This window comes from Phalacrocorax carbo, chromosome Z, assembly GCF_963921805.1.
Source record: "Phalacrocorax carbo chromosome Z, bPhaCar2.1, whole genome shotgun sequence".
Classification (NCBI taxonomy): domain Eukaryota; kingdom Metazoa; phylum Chordata; class Aves; order Suliformes; family Phalacrocoracidae; genus Phalacrocorax; species Phalacrocorax carbo.
The window spans coordinates 13,054,832-13,076,110 of record NC_087548.1 but is presented as its reverse complement, the minus strand read 5'-3'; the positions used below and the strand labels follow the sequence as shown (position 1 = coordinate 13,076,110).

Below are 21,279 nucleotides of genomic sequence, written 5' to 3'. Positions count from 1 at the left end.
TAAGCCCCAGTGTGCTTCATTTTCTTCACTTGTTTTTGCTTCTTTCATATGGCAAAGAGGCAGTGAGACCATCTGCATCTAACACTGGGGTTTTATGATTACATTAGTCAGTGTGTGCTGACTGTGGCCATTCTCCTGGGTGCTTGTACCTTTGCTGGATGCACAGGGACAAAAAAATCCTGGTTCCCAAAGCCCAGGGAACCACCAAGGAAACAGAGAGGACACGTCCTTGTGCTGCTGCTCCTCTTGCTGCAAGCTTGCTAGAAGACTTTACCCCATTAATCTCACAACAGCTGCATGTGAAACAGCTGGATTGATGTACTGATGTTCCTGAATGGATCTTAGGAGAGACCTAGCTTCCAGAAACCCTTCTGTGGTGCTGCTTTGCTAGGGTAATGCAGATAGATACACCAAGCACTGTCCTGGATGGTGGTTCCTGTGAAAGGATCTGCCATGGAGCTCTGGGCCAACTGGTCCCAGCCAAGTGATAAAAAGCACCCTGGGTAACAGCATCCATTCTCAGAACACTGGACCATAGAGCAATGATGCTCCTCTGTCCAGGGAAACAGAGAGAGAGAGGCCATATAAACCACAGAGTTGAATGAGGAGCTACCCAGTAGAGCTGCAACAGCACAGGGAGCCAGGACTCCTGGAAGCTTGAGGCCAACTAAAGTGTGTGAGCTGGAAAAGGACTCAGAGAAGAGCTTGGTGGTAGTGTCTTCAGGGACAGGATACTGAGGGAGTGTGAGTGAGCCAGCCTCAGGGTTTTGGTCCAAAATGATGAGCACCCAGCAAATTCCCTCCCATACCCAAAGACCCGCTCTGACCTAGCCAAGGACAGGAATAAGTCTTCTCTGTCCAGCTCGATGGAGACTCTCTTACCCCCAATACTGTGTGCACTGTCCATGTAAAGATGCTTCACATCCTAGAAGGCACTGAAGAAGTGGAGCTTAGAGCAGGGTAGCAGGGAAGGTTTAGAGGAGATGGGAAGCAAGCCACATTTGGCTGGTTCAGGAGCTTGTCACATCTGGAAGGTCTGTTGGTGGGGTTCAACAGAAAGATTGTTGCAGCTGGGTCAGTTCGAGGTAATAAGTAGAGAGATTTCAAGGCAAAAGTGATGGATGATGAGAGCACCCTGGGGTGGGCTTGGGCAGGTGAACCAGGAGTGTTTTCCTCAACATCCACCACCGGGTCTGGAGGGAGAAAGGAGTGAAGCAGACGAGAGAAGGTTTTGGAGGTGTTTGTGGGAGCTGGGCTATGGGGGCCCGAGGTAGCCAGCAAAATGTTTGGACTGAGGCACCCAGGAGACCCCACTGAGTGTGGTTCTGCTGCTTGTGGGCAGGTGGGTGAGGAGCAGCCCTGTGGGTGGTGGGATGCTCTTTAAGGAGGAAGCTTTTTGTACCACATGTGATTTCCCTATGTGGCTGTTTCATTTCTGCGTCTGCACCTCTCTGGTGCTGGTTTATACAGATACCTTTCCCAAGTGGCTCAGAATGAGTCCTGCTCAGGGACTTTGCTCCAGCATGGCCCTGCGAGGGCTCACTGTGGCCTTTTTCCTGGTACTTGCCCCTCTCCTGCTTGCATGGGGACAGAAGGAGCCTGGTCCCAAAACCCAGCGGGGAGCCAGAGAAGCAGGTAAGGGCAGGTTGCGCCTATCTCTCTTGCACAAAATGGTTTGCTGCCTCTCTACCTGCATATTGCTACACATCTTTACTTCATTCAGCCCACGGTGGCTGTGTCAGGGAGGGCTGAAGGTGGTGTCTGCATCAGTCCTGAAACACTTGGGCATCTGTGAGATTGTGGTGGGGTGAAGATCTGTTTGGGGATGGAAAGCAGCAAGCTTTGGTGTGCTGGGAAAGCGTCCACAAGTGCAGGAGCTGCAGTGCACTCTGGGGAGTGGGCAGTGTCCCTGGGAGCAGAAGGTGGACAGCTCTTTTTGCATAGTGGACAGACAAAGCCAGGGCAATCAGAGCAGCGGTGGCCTTCTTGCTGCAATACAGGCAGCATCCCTATCACAGGGGGAGGTGGTGGTGATGTTCAGCAAAGACATGGGGAGCTGTGAGATTAACCCCTGTATTAGCTGGGACACCTGCTGTCTCCTGTAGTCCCCACGGTTGGGGGAGCTGTAGTTCGGTGGGATTGTTCTTTAACAGTATTTTTCTGGTCTTTCTCCATGCCAGAAGAGCTAGGGACACTTACTGGGTCCTGCTGGCCTCTTCCTATGGAGAATGTGGGCTTTCCTATGGAGACTGGGTTGCTGTGCCCTGGTGTTGAAGGTACCTGTGGAGGTCCCCATGGGGCACAGCACGAGTGGCTGCTCTTTGCACCAGGGGCTAGGGGGCCTGAGGTTTGAGTCATTCTCTCTGTAGGGAAATGGGAGCAGAAGTGGCTTGCTGAGTCATCAGATGGGTCATGAGTCATGTTACCTATCAGTGGTGGCTGGAGGGATGCTGCCCTTCCAGCAACAGGCAGCCCTCGTCTATTCAGGGCAGGATGAAGCCTCTTCCCCTTGACTCAGCAGCAGCTCCTGACTCTTCCTCCTGTGCCCCACACCCCATCCCTGAGAAGCCCTGTTGATAGTCATGGCTCTCCCCTCCTTGGCCTGAGAAGTCCCTGCTGGAAGAGGCTGTGATGGGCTCGGTAGAGGCATTGACTCTGGGTGGCTGGGGGATATTTCTTGCATCTGTGTCTGCAGAAGAGGTCTGGAGCATGAAACTGAGGTTCTAACCATCATCCTCTACTGTGCCACTGGCATCTGCAGCACCAAAGGAAGCCCTTGGAGTTGGGATTACAGGTAGCCCAGCAGAGCTGCAGGCAGGGGCAGAGCTTGCCTCCATCTGCACCAAGAGGAAAGCCCTCATGCTGTGCCAAGCCAAGCTCCCACAAGGGCTTTTGCTGCAGTCGGTGCTCTTCAAGTGTCATCAAGAAATCATGTTCTTTCTTGTCACTGACTTCATGGGTGCTTTTTTTCACTTTCTCTTTGTGTCTTGTGTCCTTGCTGTTCAGGGATATCCATTAACATCTGAATGACCCACATACATTTTCTAGACCAGACCTAGACAAGAAAGGCTCAAGTAACTTTGTGATGGTGCCTATGGCCCAGTTTTGCTGACCTTCTCCTCCCCATTGAGGTCTGCACAAGACAGCCTCATGCTCCCATTACTCCCCCTTGCTACGTCCCCCCTTGTGCCTTGGCCTTGCCAGCTGTTTGCACCTGGGCTCTTCTTGTTGATTTCTACTCCCTTAGGAGAGTAACCTTGTCACTGTGTCCTCTTGCATTGCAGGTCATTATCATCCTCCTGATTGAGCCAGGCTGTGCTCTTACCGCATCCGCCATCCTCCTTCTGTGTAAGGGTGTTTCTGCCCAGCCTTTATGATTGTAGAGCATCTAGGGGACAGCCAGCCTTCAGGACTTGTTTTCTGACAAGTACCAATAGCAAAAAAAGTTCATCTCCACAGGTGGAAATCTGCTCTTTGAAGTGTAGCTCATTTTGGAGCAGCAGAGGGATTTTCTCCTCACTGGCTGCGGAGGTAGCAGGGACCGGAGGTAGCAGGTAGCACAGACTCTGCTGGGGTGGGAAGGGTTCTGGATGTCACCCTGGGGCAGGGGTGTGAGGGGGTGTGCGCTGCTTCAGGGGGGTTTAATAATGGGACGGGGGGAAGGTGCATGCCAGGGATGCCTAACCTGGCTCAGACTGAGTCAGGGGTTTCAGGTCTGTCAAGGCTGTTGTAGTGAAATGTGTGATCCGACAGTGCTGAGAAGGATCCATCTGTGGGGGAAGAAGTTTCCTATCTGGACAAGACGTGTGGTCTCAAAGGATGGGTGTGGTGGCCACTGTCCTTTGTGGTGGAAGGCCAGGGTGCAGGGATGTGATGATGACATGAAAACCTGCTACCAGATACAGGAAGCGTGGTGATGCCCCTGTTCCAGCGTAAGGGTGCAGCCCCATGAGTGATGGCTGGCTAGAAGTGGGCAGATGCAGAGTTGTGTGTAGCTGAAGAGAGGTGTTTCATCCTAAATTAGGGGAGGCCACCTCCTACCCTGATACCTCCTCATGGACTCAGCTTGCACTGGGTGAGCAAGTCTGGGAGACGCATCTGCCGGGGCAGGACAAGGCAGGCTCATTTGGGGTGAAATGCAGAGAAAAGTCTGGGTGCATGGAGTGGGGTGTGAGCTTGGTGTCCAGTGCTGTGGATGTAGATGTGGAGGTCTGAAAGCAGGCTGTTGGTGCTGTAGCTGCCTCATGGGGAAAAGTCAAGGGTGTGTGCAATGGCAGCAGAGACTCACAGGGGTTGGTGCACTCCCACAGCCCCTGCCTTTGGGGGAGAGGGCACAGGAGAGAGCAGCATCCACTGGGCTGCTGGATCCCTCTGGCTGGGATTCTGCTGCGGCATGTGGGTGGACAGGAGGGCCTGCGGGTAACCCTCCCGCACTGCACCTGAGGCTGCAAGGAGGGTTAAGGCACCAGGGGTCTGGGGCCTCATCCTGGGGCGTGCTCATCTCTGAAGTGAGGGGGACCAGCACTCCTCTGGACGGGGCTCCCTCACCCCTGAGGATGCTGCCAGAGCCCAGTGATCCTCAGGGCTCTCCCTCATGGTCTTTGCACACAGGCAGAGGTAAAGCTCCCTCCAGCTGGGACCCCAAGCTGCAGTTTACCCCGAACCAGAGCAGCTATGCCTTGAACGATTTGGTGCAGCTGAGCTGTGCGGGCGAGGCTGTGCCGTCGGTCCCCCAGGTCAGGTGCATTTCCAGTGGGACCCAGGCCTTGTGGAACGCGACTGCCACCTGCAAGGGTAAACACAGCCCCACTTCACCCTGACCCCGGGGTGCTGAGCTGGCATCAGACCCTCCGTGACATGGTTGTGCTTCAGCCCCACCTGGGTGCCAGGCCAGGAACCGGGGACCTGTGTGCCTTGTCTTTCCCCTCTGTCCCGGCAGTGCCGGGGCACGTTTTGTGTCAGCACCTTGCTGGGGGCAGCTACCAGGAGTCTGTGTTCCTGGGGAGGGGTTCAAAGGCAGGAACCCTTCCTGGCCAGTGTCTCCTGCCTCCACATGGAGACCTGCAGCTGTGAAGCTGGGAGGAGGAGAAATAGTTGGAGGGGTTCACCTTCAGGCCTTAGCACTTTGCACTGCTTTTTTTCCTGTGAAACTTCTCTGGGGCTTGGGTGAGCTCTGGTGGGGAAGGCTGACGTGCTGTCAGGCATGTCACCTGGGCATGAGGCTGAAGAAAATGGGGTCTCAAACACCCCCTGGGTGGTTGGAACCCCAGGGAATTTTGGGAGTCCTGGAGATAAGGATGATGATAAGCCCTGTGCCCTAACCAGTGTCTGGGCACACAGTGTCCCCACACAGGGACTTTTGTGTGTGTGTCAGGGCGAGTGGTCAGAGTCATGGGGAGAGAGCTGTCCCAAGCCTCCCCTTGTCACCTCCCCAAAATACTCCTTACCCAATATTTCCTCTGACAGAAACATGCCAGAGGCCTGTTTGGTGGGACCCAAGACTCCAGATGACACCAGTTCGTGGGAATTACAAAAAGAATGAAGAAGTGACTCTGAGCTGCAACAATGGTTTCCAGCCATCCTTCACCCATTGCAAATGTGCAGGGGGAGCTCAGCCACTGAATTATTCTGGATCTCTAAATAGAGATGTATGGCTGGGGAGAAAAAGCATACATGGTGCCTGGATCTACATTGAGGGGAATATAGTGTGCATCGGTAAGCTGGGTGTCAGGAGGTGCCTTTTGTGGAGCTCTGTGGTCAAATCCTGTCCCATTCATCTGTCTCTGAGCTTTCACCATCACCACTGGGGCCAGGGATGCACTTCTGATGCCTGATAGGGGTCACTCAGATCTCCCTGTTTTTGATACCTGAGACCACTCCCCCACTGAATTCTGGCACATTCTCATCCATCACCTGCCTGGCCTGCCCAGCCCCGGCAAGGAGAGCGCCATCCTAACAAGCCTTGCTGAGAGGTCACATCCTGGCAGATGGATGTGTCAACTTCCCTCTCCCTTCAGGGGCTGTAGGGATTCCTGATACCCCACCACGTACCTCAGCTGAACCTCCTCAACACCTCCCATACTAACTAACACCCACTTCCAATTCTGCCAGAAACCTGCCAAAGGCCCTGGTGGGACTCAAGACTCCGGCTGGCACCAGACCAGGAGAATTACAAGAAGGATGAAGAAGTGATGCTGAGCTGCCCTGAGGGTTTCCAGCCGTCCTTCACCCACATCAAATGTTCGAGCGAAGTCCGTTCCATCAGCTATGGGAAACCTGCATACAGGGAAGTTTGGCATGGAAGGGACAGCAGCGGCAGCTGGATCCGCATTGAGTCCAACGTGAGGTGCATGGGTAAGGGAGGCATCAGAAGCTCTGCTGGCTGCCCCGCTCGGCCCTTCTCGAGCAGGGGAAGGCAGGCTGTGTGTGCACAGGAGGTTTCAGGCTCTCTGCCTGCCTGGGGAGACGGTAGGTGCTGCTGAAGGCATTATGGAGGCAGCCCCTGAGCCCAGTCTGTGCTTGCCCCAGGGCTCCAGGAGAGCCTCTGCAGGGAGGGGACTGGTGCCAGCCTCAGTCCCCGAGGGTCCCAGCAGGGAGGGTCTTTGGGATCAAGGTGAGCGGCAGTGGACAGAGCTGCCCATGTCAGGCCAGGGCGACAAACAGGGCACCTGGGCCAAATGCTGGTCCATCAGTCTCTGTGCAGGCTTTATGCATAGTATAAGCCCCTCTTGGGTGCCCGCTTCTGCCTCCGGTCTTGGGACACCCAGCTCCTTGTGACCTTTCCCAGGAGGCCTTCTTGTTCCCAGCCCCTTGCTGGGGATGTGGTACGGGTCGTCTGCTCTATATGGTGTCCTGGAGCTCCACCCCTCACCCTGCTGTGCCAGGGAAGGGGATCCCCCACTCTATCCCCTGGCATGCCCTGTGGGAACACTGCCTGCACTGCTAACACATTCCCATCTTGTTGGTGCAGAGAAATGCCAGAAGCCCCTGTGGGACCCCAGGTTTATCTTTGACCAAGAACGGGCGTCCTTCAACCCAAATGAAGTGGTAAAGATGAGGTGCCCAGAGGGGCACTGGCCTCCCCCCATGGAGATCAAATGTGTGAAAATGAACCCAAGCGAAGGCTCCATGATTCCTCGCAGTGGCTGGATTGTGAGGAACAGCACAGGCCGCTGGCACCCTGTGGAGGGGAACATGACCTGTGTGGGTAAGTGAGCAAACCAGCCACTCTCCCAGTGCTCTCGGTCGGTTCTCCCCAGGCAAGGAGAGCCGTGCTGCATGTGTCCCACAGCATCAGTGCCCTGTGCTTGGGGTGATCAGGGCATGTTGTGGGCATATGCTGCAGAGAAAACTGCTGCTGATGCACCCCAGGTTTGTGTCTGCGCTGTTGACAGCTGGGGCACCTTGCACAGCACCAAGGGGAACAAGTCCTCACCACTGTCTACAGGGTGCCAGGCAGTGTGCCCAGACCAGCCAGATGGGTCTGCCTGGAGAAGAGCATGATAGCTCAGGAGCAGGAGGGCAGGGCCCTACTCTGGCTGCTGGATTTGTCGGCTAAAGTAATTGCTGATATGAAATGGTCCAGTCACCAGAGGAGTTGCTAGCCCCAGGGTGGCAGCTGCAGAGATGCCACAAGTACTTGCTCTTACCCTTCCACAGTCACTGCAGCACCCAGAGTACCCCTGGGAATGGTCCAGGGACAGCGGAAGGTGCAGTCAGTGCCTGAGTGTAGTATGGGGGAAGGCAGGATGGCCTCATCCACACTGCTGTGGACAAGCTAGTGAGGGAACAGTGGGGATGATGGAGGTTGGCTGCGAAGCCAAGGGAAAGGAGTGACCATCTTGCGATGTTTCCTTCACAGAGGTCCTCCAGGTCCTCCCTGGGACCCTGGAGATTTCCAGCACCACCATCAAACTGAACTGGACGTGCAGGCTCCCTGACACCTGCCAGCACATTTGGTCCAGGTGCCGGCTGGAAGAGCCTTCCTCCCCTCCCTGTGAGGCTGAGGAGGTGAAGGGAGAGGAGATGCTACATGGCCAGGAGGGAACATTCACCTGCCCGCCTCTGCAGCCCTTCACTGTCTACAGTGTCACCATCTCCCTGCCACCCAGCACGATCCTGTACACACGGCTTCTCAGGACAAAGGAAACAGGTATGTTCTACCTGAAATGTGAATGTCCCCTTTGCCTGGCAGTTCAGCCTGAGCATCTGCTCCCTGCAGTGATGGTCTTGGATTTGGAGCTGCTCGGATCCTGTGGGAAAGGGGCTGCGCAGGACCCCAGAGAACTACATGTGCCCTCCTCTCTCTTCCCTTCCTCATGACACCATTGCTGCTGCTTCAATAAGTACAGCCTTTGTGGGGGACAAATCCTCACTGGCCCCACGTGTGACCCCATCCTCCTGTGCTTCCAGTGCCCGACAAACCAGAGAAGCTGTGGCTGGATCCCAGCACGGGTTCCCTCCGGTGGCAGGCGCTGCCCTCCTGCAAAGGGGAGATCATTGGATACCAGGTACCTGGGAACCGTGGGCTCCTCTTTGTCCCCCTCACCTTGCCAGGCGCTTCCCTGCCTGGAGCTCTGTGCGGGCAGCCTGGATGACAGGTGTGAGCCCTCCTTGGCCAGGGCCCACCAGCTCTACACTGCTGGTGTTTCTAGTGGAGTCAGGTGCCCTCCTGTCCACAGCCAGCAGTAGCAGCCCCTCTCTACAGAGCTGCCCAGTGCAGGAGCAGGAAGCTGATGCTGCTCCCTACCAGCTCCCTGTCCTTCCTCTAGCTGAACATCACAGCCAGGAGAGCGCACGATGGCAGCTTCCTTGAATTCAAGCAGGTGTTGGTGAACCAGTCTGTCACTCAGTACACGCCACCTCGTCAGTTGCCTGGAAGCAAATATACAGTCACAGTGCAGGGCCTTACGGTGGCTGGTGCTGGGGCTGCATCACTGCTGGAATTTCAAGCCTATGTCTCAGGTAATGGTTGTTCTGCCCTGGGTGTGGCTGAGGTGGCCTCCCTGGGAGCGAGTGCTGAGCCTGGAACAGCTTCCAGAGCTGTGTGTGCACTCACCCTGTCCCCACCAAGACACATATGGAGCGTGGTCACCCTGAGAGCCTAGCTCAGCAGTGGGGACTGTGGGGCTGGGTGAGTCCTGCTTTGAGGGAGTGCATGGCCTTCCCTATTGTTTCAGCCCCAGTTTATGCATGTGAGAGCAGAGCTGGACCCTCTACTCTTCCACTAAATATAATACCCATCCCTGCATCCAGGTGCATGGGGGCTCAAGGTCAGACAGCACTAGGGCTGGTGAGCCTGGGTCTATGTGTCCTCTTACTGTGAGTAGGCTTCTTGAGGGAGTTTCCCGATCCTCCAATTCTGTATGGGAGATAGGGCAAGTCCCTGTGCTCCATAGCCTCCCTCTGCTCTGCCTTGCCCAGCAGACATGAAGGCAGGGGAAGACTGTGCCTTGCTGCCTGTCCCTGCAGTAGCCAGGACAGCAGAGCCTGGATGCACGTGTCCACACACATGAACACACCCAATGCCAAGGTCGGGGCCATTGTGGTGCATGGTCCAGGCTGTAGCACCCACTCCTGGCTGTGTGTTAGTTGCAGGGCAGCCTCTGGGCTCATGGCCTAGGTCAGCGGTCATGGTGGTGGTTGTGCTGCTGCTGCTGCTCCCCTTGTCTGCAGGGATCCTGTGGTTTGTGCTGTCCAGGTGAGTAGGCAGGAGACTTAAAGTTGCTACTCTGCTTCAGGCCATGCTGTGCTGTGGGATGGCTGCGGATGGAGCAGGGGTTTCCCCCAGCTGATCTCACCCTTCTCCAGGAGCAGAGGATGTAGCTGACTGGTCCTATGATAGCTCCTGGCTGGGGCTCATAAGAATGTTCCTTGGGGTTGGGCAGGGACCGTGTGTGCCGAGACCTCCTCCCTTGTTGCTGTTGCTGCTGCTGAGCTGTTGATGGGCAATGTCTGCCAGCTCATGAGAGGCCCAGAGGGAGGATATGCAGAGCCCTCCAAACCTCTGCCACTGGGTTCAGCAGGGCCTGGGGCCAGGTCAGCCTCTCCCCTGACTCAGAACTGCCCTTTGCCTTCCCAGGAAAAGGAAGGCCTTGCCAAGCAAAGCCGAGGAGGATCATTACACAGGTAGGGTCCCCATCACAGAGATGGCTGTAGGGCTGTGCTGGGAGCTGGGAGGGGAGCAGGTATATTGCAAGAGAACCTGTTGCCATCCTGGGGTGTCAGCACGCAGCCCAGCTGGCTCTGCCTGACCTGCCAGGGCAGTGTGTCCCACACTTGCTCTCCCCAGCTGAAAGGCCTCTGCTGCTGCCTCTTCCAGCAGCCTCCGGCTGGGGAGTCCCTGTGGTGCCAGTGAGGGTTGGGAGCTGCCCTCATGCTTGCCCTGCCCAGGGGAGGCAGCGCCTCTGCCCAGCCCTGCCAGTGTGTCCCAGGGCGCCCTGCAGCCCCTGGTGCTGCTGCCCACCTGGGTCTGCCCTGCTCCTTCACCCGCGGCCCCTGAGGCCCTCAGCCTCTTTCTGTTGTGTCATTCCCCCCAGAGCTCCAGCCCTATGAGAACTTGGATAATTACTGCGTGGTCAAGGAGACTCTTCTGGCAGGTAGGAGATAGAGTGCCCTGCTTGTGTTCCCACACATGGCAGGGAGATGGTGGAGAGTGGCAGTTGTTATGGCGTGAGCTCTGCACGCAGCAGCCTCTGCCCTGGGTGCCCTTGGTTTCCACAGGTAAAGGTGGCCAGGCTGGACAGCTGTTGCCCCAGCCCTTGCCTGTCCTGGAGTCCTTGGAAGACAGTCATAGCAATGAGGGAGAGGAGATGGGGTGGACATCCGAGGCTCAGTGCTGATGGCACTTCCCATAGCACCTTCTCAAGGCTTGATCCTCCACCACTGGAAGCAGGAACTCATTTAGCCTGTGCTGGGTTATTGTTCCCCCTCAAATTTCCTCCCTCTTCAAGCTCCAGCATCCTCTGTTACAGAGCAGGAGCAGCCCAAGGCCTGGGATGACATAGTTCTGCCAGCAAGGACATATTCTAGTAGTCCTCCAGTGATGTGGCAAAGCCATCTCATGCGCATCCTGGTGCCTGCAACTGTCCTCTGAGACCAAAGCAGCTCACTGTCTCCCAACCCCTCTTCCTTACTCTGTATCTCCATACCCATCTAGACCCCAGCCTCTGCCTGAGTTTGGCCCAACCATGCTGCCATCACAGCTCTGCCGCTATGTCCGAACAACGAATAAATTTTTCTGTTTTGCAGGGGCTGCCTGACCTGCAACAGCCCCCACCTTGTCATTGTTCCTCCCTGTTCCGTGTGTGAAAGCCCTGTCCCTATGACTCTTCATGCAGGAGCTTGGACTAGGTTTTTCCAGCCCCTGGCAGCCCTGAGGAAACACACCTGAGAAGCTGTGTGCTCCCAGTACAATGCTTTGGGTTCCAACCTTCTCTCTTCCCCATTCTACAAGAAGCATGGTCTTAACTATGAGCTGGCTGACCATCATCGTGGTACCTGGAACTGGCCCCTGGAATTAAAGCGTCTCCTCATGGGCTGTCATTGGTGTGACCTGCATGCCTGATGGAGCTGTTCTTGATGGGTATTGGGCAGCAAGGGGAAGAGGGAGTTTAAGCCCATGTGGCTGTTGCTGGTTGGAGAGGGGAATATGCAGGGTTGGGATATGGGGAAATGGAGGATTGGTTTGTGCTCCTGGAACCTCCTGGGTTGCCCCACTCCCAACTCTGTACCTCCATATCCAGTCAAAGCCAGGGCTGTTGGCCTTGTGGCTCTGCCTGCTCTGCCTGGACAATCAATAATGGATGTGGTTTGGAAGGTGCTGCCCACTCATTGCCATCATGGGGTCATATTCCCTGTGGGATACTGAGCTAACTGCACCGTGCTGAGGGAGTCCATGAGCAGGGATGCTGTGGCTTGGAGCTGTGCTGGGCAGCTCTGACATGTGTTTGGATGGGGTGTGTTTTGGGAACCAGTGAGTGGTGGTTCCTCCCCCAGCATGTCCTGGGCAGGAGGGTGTCCTGTGCACGTGTTGAGGGCAAAGCTGAGGGACAAGCATGGTCTTTGCTCCTCTGCAGCCCCCGTGTCTGATCACCCAGCCCTCTGGGATCTGAGACATCCCATGTGGGCCCATGGGAGGTTCTGGAGGAATAGAAAAGTAGGGGCTGGTGTGGAGCAAGGGGTATGGTTTAGTAGTTCTGAGGGTTTCCTCAGGCACTCAGCTGGCACTGGAGGGCAGGATGGTCTGCACATTTGGGGACAGAGGAGAGTGTTGCTAAGCTGAGGAGGAGGAGGCAGATGGTGATAGAGGAGCAGGGAAGGATGAGAGAGGGTGTGGGTTGAGTGTGTCTTTCAGAAGGACCAAGGACTATTTCAGGCATTGAGGTACTCCTTGCAGTTCACATCCCCATTCCTATCCTTGCTTCTTGCCAGCTTTTTATGTGCCTTCTCAAAGGTCCTCCATCTCCTGTGATCATTGAGGGGAAGTACAGTGACTCATCACAACTCTAAAACCCATGCAGTGGTGTTGGGAAACACATGGGTATTGCCTCAGAAATAGGAGCAGTGCTTCCTGAATGCACTTTGGTAACTAAGAGGGTTTGGGGGAAAACTCTGGGATCCTGGTGACAGGGGTTCTTCTGCTGAGTACCAGAGCCTGAGTGCACCTGGACAAAAAAGGCAGCAAAAAGCAGCAGCGCTAATACTGATGGCAGGTTCTCTCCCCAAAGAGGAAACCCCCTGTATCTCATGAGATTTCCCCATGAGTCTGTTGTCTGTTGTTTCCTTCCTGTGGTTGCAAGTCTCGTAGTCAGCTACAGGTGCCTGGGCTCAGAGACAGCGAGTGGGGCTGAGATTTCAGTCCTGCTTGGGGACTTCATGGTAGCATGACCCTGCAGTTACTGGCTCCAAGCTTTCTCCTGGTGTTTGTATCTCTGCTGGCAGCACAGGGCCAGGAAGAACCTGATCCCAAGGTCCAAGCAGAGACTTCAGAAACAGGTAAGAAGCAGTTCCTCTTCACCCCTGGAGAGATTTTGCTGCTCTTCCCCATCCAAGTTTGATATGCAACTTTAATGCATGCAGCCCTGGATGGAGCTGGAGCCCAGGTGGACCCCTGAGGGCTGTGTCATCTGGGCTGTCTGCTGTCTCTGGGAGACACCAGGGGGAAAAAGCTATGCTGTGGGTGCACTGGGGGTGCTGTGGGAAGGATGGGATTGAGCTGGATAGTCAGGGATGGGTCATGCCCTTCACAGAGCCAGTTTGCCAGTCGTTCCCTGAAGGCTGCAGGCAAGACTCAAGCATGAATTCATGCATTGTGAATGAGGGGAAGGGTCTTCAGGGAGCAGGGCTACCACTTTCTGTACACATCTTATCTTCAGGTGTGTCTGAGGGACACTGCCTGCTGAGAGCACAGCAAAAAGGTACTTGCTGCCGCTTTGCAAGCTGGATGGGACTGGGCATGGAGAGTGGCTTTGTGCCCGTGCATGGGGTATGTTGTGGCTGTGTGCCTGTGGGACACAGATGCTGACTGCAGTGCTCAGCTAGGCATTTCTTGCCTTCTGTAATCAGGGCGGTTTGAGAGCAAAGCTGACTGTAAGTGGCTTGTTCACCAGCATGTCTGTACTTCTTCATGGCTGCTCAGAAGATGGTCTCAATCTTGTCAGATCCCTTCTCTGACCCTTTGGCAGAAGAAAGTTTGTATTTTAGCACTTTTGAGACCTCTCAGAGCCTCTTGAAGAGGCTGGAACAGGGAATGGCTCCTTCACAGGTGCCAGCATCCCTGCCTGTAGGAATCATTGCCATAAAGCCTCCCCCTGTACGACTGAGAAGAATTCTGGGACAGCCTGTGCCTGCTCAGCCCAGAGGATGGGGAATGTGGTGAGGAGGGGATGTGGAGGAGGGAGCAAGGCTTGTGGCAGGGAAAAGGGGAAGGGGCTGTGGTAAAGCAGGGGACTTGAATGGAGAAGGCATTGCTCATCTCCATGTCCCACTCCACGGTGACACAGAGAAGGAGGAGGCAGATGGAAATAGGAGAGTAGCTGAGGGACTGACTGAGTCAGCACAGGGATCCCAGAAGTGTAACAGGGGCACTTCTGATCCCTGTGGAAGGGGTGAGCTGTGGCAGGAGAGATATACACTCCAGCAGGGCTGGTGGGCCATGACTCAATAAGGTCAGCCTGAGCTGGAGTGGGTGACATGTCTGAAAGGTAGCTGGAAGGGGTCTCCCACTACAGGGGGGACTGGAGAAGCACCCTGCTGTGGGCAATGGAGGAGGGAATAGAGTGACCCTGGAAGGAAGTGGGTGCACGGAGGAAGTTCATGGATGAGTCATCATTCATGCCTGTGGTACACAAGGAGATGCCCCTCCCAGAAAACCACATCCTGGCAGATGGACATGTCACCTTCCCTCCCCCTTCAGGAACTTTCTCTCCCACCACCCACCCCTGCCCCACCTCATCACCTCCAAGACCAAATAACACCCACTTCCAATTCTGCCAGAAACCTGCCAAAGGCCCTGGTGGGACTCAAGACTCCGGCTGGCACCAGACCAGGAGAATTACAAGAAGGATGAAGAAGTGATGCTGAGCTGCCCTGAGGGTTTCCAGCCGTCCTTCACCCACATCAAATGTTCAAGTGAAGTCCATTCCATCAGCTATGGGAAACCCATATACAGGGAAGTTTGGCGTAGAAGGGACAGCAGCGGCAGATGGATCCGCATTCAGTCCGACATGAGGTGCATGGGTAAGGGAGGCATCAGAAGCTCTGCTGGCTGCCCCGCTCGGCCCTTCTCGAGCAGGGGAAGGCAGGCTGTGCGTGCACAGGAGGTTTCAGGCTCTCTGCCTGCCTGGGGAGACGGTAGGTGCTGCTGAAGGCATTATGGAGGCAGCCCCTGAGCCTGCTCTGAGCCCCGCCTGTGGTTCAGCAGTTGGTGGGAGGTCCTTGCTGAAAGTGATAAGGGTCCTCCTGAGGGCTACTGGCTACTGCATGTGCACAAAGAAGAGAAGCATGGGAGAGCTGTGTGTGGTGGAGGCTGTGGTCTGCATGGCATCATGGCTGGGGCAGGGGGATCAGAGGGCTCTGCTGCCTGTGCCTTCTCAGACCGTGCAGCTGTGAGTATCACAGCTTGCTCCCCATAGTCTGGTCCTTTCCAGGCTCTGTGTCATGGTGGGCAAAGGCTTGGCACCATCTTCTCACCACTTGGGGCACTGAGGTCCCCTCCAAGGCAGAACAGGGCAGTAGTGGGCTGGTTTGGGAACCCGGTGAGAGGTCCCTGAAGTTTTGAGAACAAGAGTCCTCTGCTGCTCCTCAGCTCACTGAGTGCCCTGAGACCTGGGCCATGGCCCAGGTGAGGTCTCAGGAGTGGCTCCTTGCAGGCAGCTGTGAGCATGGGTAGGTTGGGAGGTCTGTGGGAGGGAGAGGGGATGGTGCTTCTGTAACCCACCCCCACCCTAGAAACAGTTCCATGCGTGGACCAAGATTTCAGGGTATCCAGTCTGGCCCCCTTGAGTGCTCTGCTGACTTTATGTGACAGGTTCCTAAGGCACGGAATAGCCCTGTCTTCTCAGATGATGCCTCAAGGCACCAGGCTCAAATGCTGGTCCCTCAGTCAGTGTGCAAGCTTTGAGCATAGCACGAGGCCATCGTGGGTGCCCCAGTCCCTTGAGGTCCTGCTCCTCCTGGCCTTTCCTGTGAGGCCTGGGGGAAGCAGCATGGGGCCCTTTTTCTCCTCATCCCCTTCCTGGGGATGTGGTGCAGGAGGGCTACTCCGTGTAGCGTACTAGAGCTCTATCTCTCACTATACTGCCAGGGAAAAGGAACCTTTCTCCTGGGGTCTATGGAGAGCAACAAAGGGTTAGGTCTTTCTAAGAGCTGCATCTGTTGGACTGTAGAGATGCTGGGACCCACGCAGACCTCAGTTTTGACTCGGTGGGGAAAATTGCCTTGAGCAATAGCAGTCCACACAGCCAGCCACATTCATTCCTGTCCAGACTCCTTGTGCTCCCCTACCAGAGACCTGGAGTGACCACTTTCAGCCTCCCGCTTTCCCTGCCTCCCGGCTGGGTGGGGAGCAGGGCTGCCCAACGGCAGCACCCTTGCAAGGCTGGGAGGCCAAGGGAAGGGAGTGACCATCTTGTGATGTTTCCTTCACAGAGGTCCTCCAGGTCCTCCCTGAGACCCTGGAGATTTCCAGCACCACCATCAAACTGAACTGGACGTGCAGGCTCCCTGACACCTGCCAGCGCATGCGGGCCACGTGCCGTCTGGCAGGGCCTTCCTCCCCTCCCTGTGAGGCTGAGGAGGTGAAGGGAGAGGAGATGCTACATGGCCAGGAGGGAACATTCACCTGCCCGCCTCTGCAGCCCTTCACTGTCTACAGTGTCACCATCTCCCTGCCACCCAGCACGGTCCTTTTCACATGGTTGGTCAGGACAAAGGAAACAGGTATGTGCACACGAGTATGGGAGAGAAGGGACAGTCCTGGGCTGTGTCACAGATAGGGAAGGAGGATAAATGTTCCCTTTGCCTGGCAGTTCAGCCTGAGCATCTGCTCCCTGCAGTGATGGTCTTGGATTTGGAGCTGCTCGGATCCTGTGGGAAAGGGGCTGCGCAGGACCCCAGAGAACTGCATGTGCCCTCCTCTCTCTTCCCTTCCTCATGACACCATTGCTGCTGCTGCAATAAGTACAGCCTTTGTGGGGGACAAATCCTCACTGGCCCCACGTGTGACCCCATCCTCCTGTGCTTCCAGTGCCCGACAAACCAGAGAAGCTGTGGCTGGATCCCAGCACGGGTTCCCTCCGGTGGCAGGCGCTGCCCTCCTGCAAAGGGGAGATCATTGGATACCAGGTACCTGGGAACCGTGGGCTCCTCTTTGTCCCCCTCACCTTGCCAGGCGCTTCCCTGCCTGGAGCTCTGTGCGGGCAGCCTGGGGGAGAGCGGAGAAAGGAAAGCGTGATGGCCGGCACTTCCCAGCCACTCCGGGTGAACACCTGGCTGTGATGAGCACGAGCATTTTCTGCCTCACCCTCAACACTCCTCGTGCTGTGGCGCTGCCCAGAGAAGTGGTGGGTGCTCCCTCCCCTCTGGGCTTCCCCGCTTGGTTTGCTGACTGGGGTTTGGCAGACTTTGCAGCTCAGTGTGCAGCACTTGGTGATGTGTCTGCCGGGGTGGCCTCCCACTCTTTCCTGTGCCTCTTGCGTGCTTGTTTCTGGTTCTTGCAACAGGGAAGCCTGTGGTTTGAGGCGTCCTCTGAAAAACCCTTTTCCGGGAGACTTGCTTTGTTCCTTTGCATTTCCCTGGCTAGAAGCACCTCCCTTGTCCGTGGGTTTGGGGCGTTACCCACAGTGCAGGCCTGCTTTCTAGCACTGCGGCAGGGTGAGACCCTTACCAGTGTGCTCTATGCCTTCTTTGTGGACAGGCCTCTCAGTGGGGTGACAGGGCTGCAGACACGCTGGTTCATCATGCCCCTCTTAGCTCTTCCCTGGAGAAACCAGCAAAGAGGGGCCCTGACGGCGTTGCTTGTGGGTCTGCTCCAGCTGGTTCCTGTTCCCACACACCTCTGTTTGTGAAAAGAAGCCGTTTTCTGGTTTTGGTTAGCTCCTTTTTTGCATATTCCCAAGATGTCTTTTCCATGAAGACCCTCACAGCAGTGAGGCCGGCCCAAGATCTCAGGAGAAATTCAGACGATGCGTTGGCAAACGGGGATCCTCCACCTGTATCCCTTGTGGGAACTGTCATCCCCTTTTCATGCAGACAAAGCCTTTGGAGCCCAAGCTAGCACAGGAAGAAAGGGAAGTTCAGGGCTCCTCTTGTGGGGAAAGCCATCACAGTGCCCGCGGTGTTGCAATACCATACCGGTGTCCTGGCCTCGGGCTCATTCCACCTAGAGACACCTCCTCAAAGGAGCGGCCTCCTGCTTGTCCTCCACTCTTCACGGAGGCTTGGCCCTTTGCTCAAGAGGCAGCCGCTGTGACGCGTTCAGTGTTGTCTCCAAACTCCTCCTCTCCTCCCCTCGTCTGCCGTGAGGTCCACGCATGGGGCTGAGGCTCCTGCTGGTGCCTCTCTGGGAGCCTTCCACAACTGGGGCAAGCGCAGGGAAGGGGAGGCTTGCAGGGGTGCTTTGCTCTGCCTCGCTGTGCTGTGGGCAGGTTCCCGGAGGGCAGGTGGCAGCTGCTGCCCTCCAGCTCTGTCTCCTGCCCCCAGCTGAACATCACGACGAGGAGCACACGGGACGGCCGCTTCCTGGAGATGGAGCGGCTGCGGCTGAGCGGCTCCGTCACGGAGCACCCGCTGCCTGAGCACAGCCCCGGCAGCAGCTACGTGGTGACGATGCAGGGACTCACGGCTGCCGGAGCTGGGGCTGCATCGCTGTGGGAGTTTCAGACCAAGAGTTCAGGTAAGGCTTGCTGTGTCCCAGTCCCTCCAGGGTGGCCATGGCCTGGGCCCTGGCTGAGGCAGCTCGCTGTCCCCAGCCCTATGGCCTCTGGCTGGCGTGGAGGAGCCTGGGCACAGAGGAGCTGTGCTCTGCAGCCTGCACTGCCCGGGGCTGCCCCTGCTCCCTCCGTAGCCCCCGCCGTGCTGCCTGCTGAGTCTCATGCTCCGGGCCTTCCCCTCCAGACACCCCACACCCTCTCGACACCAGCTGTCGCAGTGTCCGCGACATCTCCCCATCTCAAGGGACAGCCGTGCTTCCCCTCCGCCCCATTGCCCGACCCTCCCAGGCGGCGAGGTGAGTGCAGCTCCCGGCAGCTCTGCTCTCCGCAGCGCCGAGATGGGTTTCCCCATTGGCAGCGCTTGCCTGCAGCTGCCTCCATCCCTCTCTCCCCATCCCCATCTCCCCCAGCCCTCTCACCACCCTGCCTTGCAGGGAGCACCAGCTCATCGTGGCTGCGACGCACAACGGCACAGCGGTAGAAGGCGCCTGCCTGGGGGATCCGCAGTCCTTCAACGCCAGCCTGCAGCCTGACACCTACACGGCCGCCGTGCTCAACCTCACCGCCCCCACAGACTTTGTGCTGGGTGACGGGACCCATGGGGAGGGTTACCACAATGCTGCCCTCCAGCCGGGCTCCAACTACACGGCCCTTCTCCGCCTCGTCCACCGCTCACAGCAGGTACCCACCGCGGGGGGCTCCATCTCCCCAGGGACGCTGCCAGCTGGGGATGGGCTCCTCGGTGGGGTCTGGGCTGGCTGCTGATGGTGAGCGGCAGTGCTGTACGGGCTCTGCTCCCAGCCCCTGCGCTGAGAGCCCACCTGCCTTGGCAGGACACTGTCCCCGGGCTCCTTGGCCACAGCTGGGGTGTTTGGTGGCCGTGAGGCTTTTTCCCCCAGTATGGGCAGTGGGGCAGGGGCGGCCTGAGCTTTCCCTCCCACCTCTTCCAACAGGCAGAGAAGTTCACCTGTGTGTGCTACAGCTTCTCTCTTGGTAAGTGGTCTCCCTGCTCCATGTGCTCAAGCCTCTCTCCTGCATCTTCCCTTTCCCCAGCCTGGCCACTTACCGTGGAGAGGATCTGGCTGAGCACAGGACCTGGGGGGTCTCATGGGAACAGAGGACTCCTTTCATTTCCCATACATGGGGTGATCCTCCATCCTAGAAGAAACCTTAGCCAAGATACACATCTAGACACTTGCATACAGCTTTTGCCGTTGTTGGAGCATTGCCAGCATGTGGCCCAAGTTGTGGCACCCACTTCTAGCTCTCTGTTAGTTTCAGGGCAGCCTCCGGGCCCATGGCGTGGGACTGTCGTTGGTGTTTTTGTGCTGTTGGTGCTCCTCCTCCTTTCTGCAGGGATCCTGTGGTTCGTGCTTTCCAGGTGGGTAGGTGGGGGACAGGTTCAGCAGGGCCTTGGGCAATGCCAGTCTCTTACTCACCTTTTCCTTTCCAGGAGAAGGAAGTCTTTCCCCAGCAATGCCAAGGAGGTTAATTAAAAAGGTATGAAAATGCAATTTTCTGGACCACCTTTACAGAAAGGGCTGTAGGGCTGGATGGTAGCTGGAAGGAGAGCAGAGATCTCCCACGGGAGTCTGACCCTCAGGAGAAACATCTGCTCATCCTCCTCACTGACATGCTTCCCCATTTGCCCCAGCCCTGCAGTGCTGGGAATGGTCAGGATGGCTCTGCCCACTCAGCCCCACACAGCAGCATAGTGTGGCTCCAGGCAGCAAAGACAGGCATCCCGAAGGTTGGGACATGGCTCAGCCCTCTGAGGGACCTATGGCTGTTTCACCCCCCTCAGGGGAGAGATCTACGGGGAAGGGTCTCAGGAGGGTCAGGCTGAGGGACTGCTGTTCTCACCTGGGCACTGGTGGGCACCTCTGGGGACATGTAGTTGGGGACAGCTGGGACAAAGGGGTTGGGTTGTGGCAGGCACTGTCTCAGACACTCATGTGTACAGGCAGCTGTGCTGGTGTGGGCTCCACACACAGCTGAGGGCATGCAACAGCCTCTGCCCTGGGTGCTGTTGGTCTTCACAGGTAAAGGTGGCCAGGATGGAGATCAGTCACTGCAGCCCCTGCCCAGGATCACAGGAGACATTCAGAGCAGTGAAGGAGTGGAGAAGATGGGGAGGATGACCCCAGCTCAGTGCCGATGGCTGCCAGGCTCCTGGCTGTCCTGTAACTGTGACCAGCCCTGAAGGTCCCATCCAACTCAGGAGAGCAAGAGGAAAACAGGAGGCCAAGAGGGTTGTGAGCTTTTTCTTTCCTCACACCCTTCACCTCCTAGCTTGTGCTTACTGCTGTTTTGAGGCCTTTGAATGTGACTTTCTGTAGTTCCTTTTTTTAGACTTTGATTTTGTTTCTGCTTTTCTGGAAGCAGGAACTGTACACCAGATTTCCCAGTCCCTGACTCACATGGGCTCAGGCTGAGGGACGGTCCATGCTCCCACCATACCCTGGGTTCCCAGCTCCTCTTCCCACTCCATCTGCTGATATTCAGCCAAACCTAGGGCTCTGCTAGAGTTTGGCTTGACTGGGCTGCCTTTGTGGCTCTGCCTGGACAACAAATAAAGGCTTGTGGTTTGGAAGGGGCTGCCTGGCCCACTACAGCTCCTGCCTTGTCCCCTCATTGCCCTTGTGTGTCAGCCTCACCTCTGTACCTGGGAAGATCATGGAACAGATCCTCCTAGAAGCTATGCTAAGGAATATGGAGGACAGGGGGGTGATCCAAGGCAGCCAGCATGGCTTCACCAAGGCCAAGTCCTGCCTGACCAACCTAGTGGCCTTCTATGATGGAGTGACCACATGAGTGGACAAGGGAAGAGCTACAGATGTCATCAGTC

General features: G+C 56.6%; 2 protein-coding genes across 3 annotated transcripts; both read left to right on the top strand.

Moving 5' to 3' along the window:
• The first annotated feature begins 1,523 nt into the window (after window positions 1-1,523).
• LOC104052064 (uncharacterized) lies at window positions 1,524-11,095 on the top strand. The gene is made up of 9 exons (XM_064438744.1): window positions 1,524-1,635; window positions 6,112-6,354; window positions 7,862-8,152; window positions 8,413-8,510; window positions 8,772-8,964; window positions 9,676-9,700; window positions 10,082-10,128; window positions 10,539-10,598; window positions 10,953-11,095. The coding sequence occupies exons 1-9, from the start codon at window positions 1,524-1,526 to the stop codon at window positions 11,093-11,095; spliced, it is 1,212 nt and encodes a 403-aa protein (XP_064294814.1).
• A 1,483-nt stretch (window positions 11,096-12,578) lies between these two features.
• On the top strand, window positions 12,579-21,045 carry LOC135310517 (uncharacterized). Of its 2 annotated transcripts, XM_064438396.1 has the most exons (11): window positions 12,580-12,996; window positions 14,497-14,739; window positions 16,150-16,440; window positions 16,748-16,845; window positions 18,202-18,394; window positions 18,616-18,727; window positions 18,866-19,112; window positions 19,385-19,424; window positions 19,707-19,812; window positions 19,885-19,931; window positions 20,474-21,045. In XM_064438396.1, exons 1-10 carry the CDS (start codon window positions 12,885-12,887, stop codon window positions 19,925-19,927), a joined length of 1,485 nt encoding a protein of 494 aa, XP_064294466.1. In that variant the 5' UTR covers window positions 12,580-12,884; the 3' UTR covers window positions 19,928-19,931; window positions 20,474-21,045. The 2 variants fall into 2 exon arrangements, with proteins under 2 accessions (XP_064294465.1, XP_064294466.1); XM_064438395.1 differs by lacking the exon at window positions 19,385-19,424 and having other exon boundaries at window positions 12,579-12,996.
• The last annotated feature ends 234 nt before the right edge of the window (window positions 21,046-21,279 follow it).

What these genes read in the sequence shown, in the direction of transcription:
- LOC104052064 (XM_064438744.1), top strand. Translation starts at nt 1,524, where the DNA reads ATGGCCCTGCGAGGGCTCACTGTGGCCTTTTTCCTGGTACTTGCCCCT. An exon ending in GGGAGATCATTGGATACCAG is followed by an intron (nt 8,511 to 8,771) that starts GTACCTGGGAAC and finishes TCCTTCCTCTAG; the next exon opens with CTGAACATCACAGCCAGGAG. An exon ending in CAAGGAGACTCTTCTGGCAG is followed by an intron (nt 10,599 to 10,952) that starts GTAGGAGATAGA and finishes TCCCTCTTCAAG; the next exon opens with CTCCAGCATCCTCTGTTACA.
- LOC135310517 (XM_064438395.1), top strand. Translation starts at nt 12,885, where the DNA reads ATGACCCTGCAGTTACTGGCTCCAAGCTTTCTCCTGGTGTTTGTATCT. An exon ending in GTTTCAGACCAAGAGTTCAG is followed by an intron (nt 18,395 to 18,615) that starts GTAAGGCTTGCT and finishes CTTCCCCTCCAG; the next exon opens with ACACCCCACACCCTCTCGAC. An exon ending in CGACCCTCCCAGGCGGCGAG is followed by an intron (nt 18,728 to 18,865) that starts GTGAGTGCAGCT and finishes CCTGCCTTGCAG; the next exon opens with GGAGCACCAGCTCATCGTGG.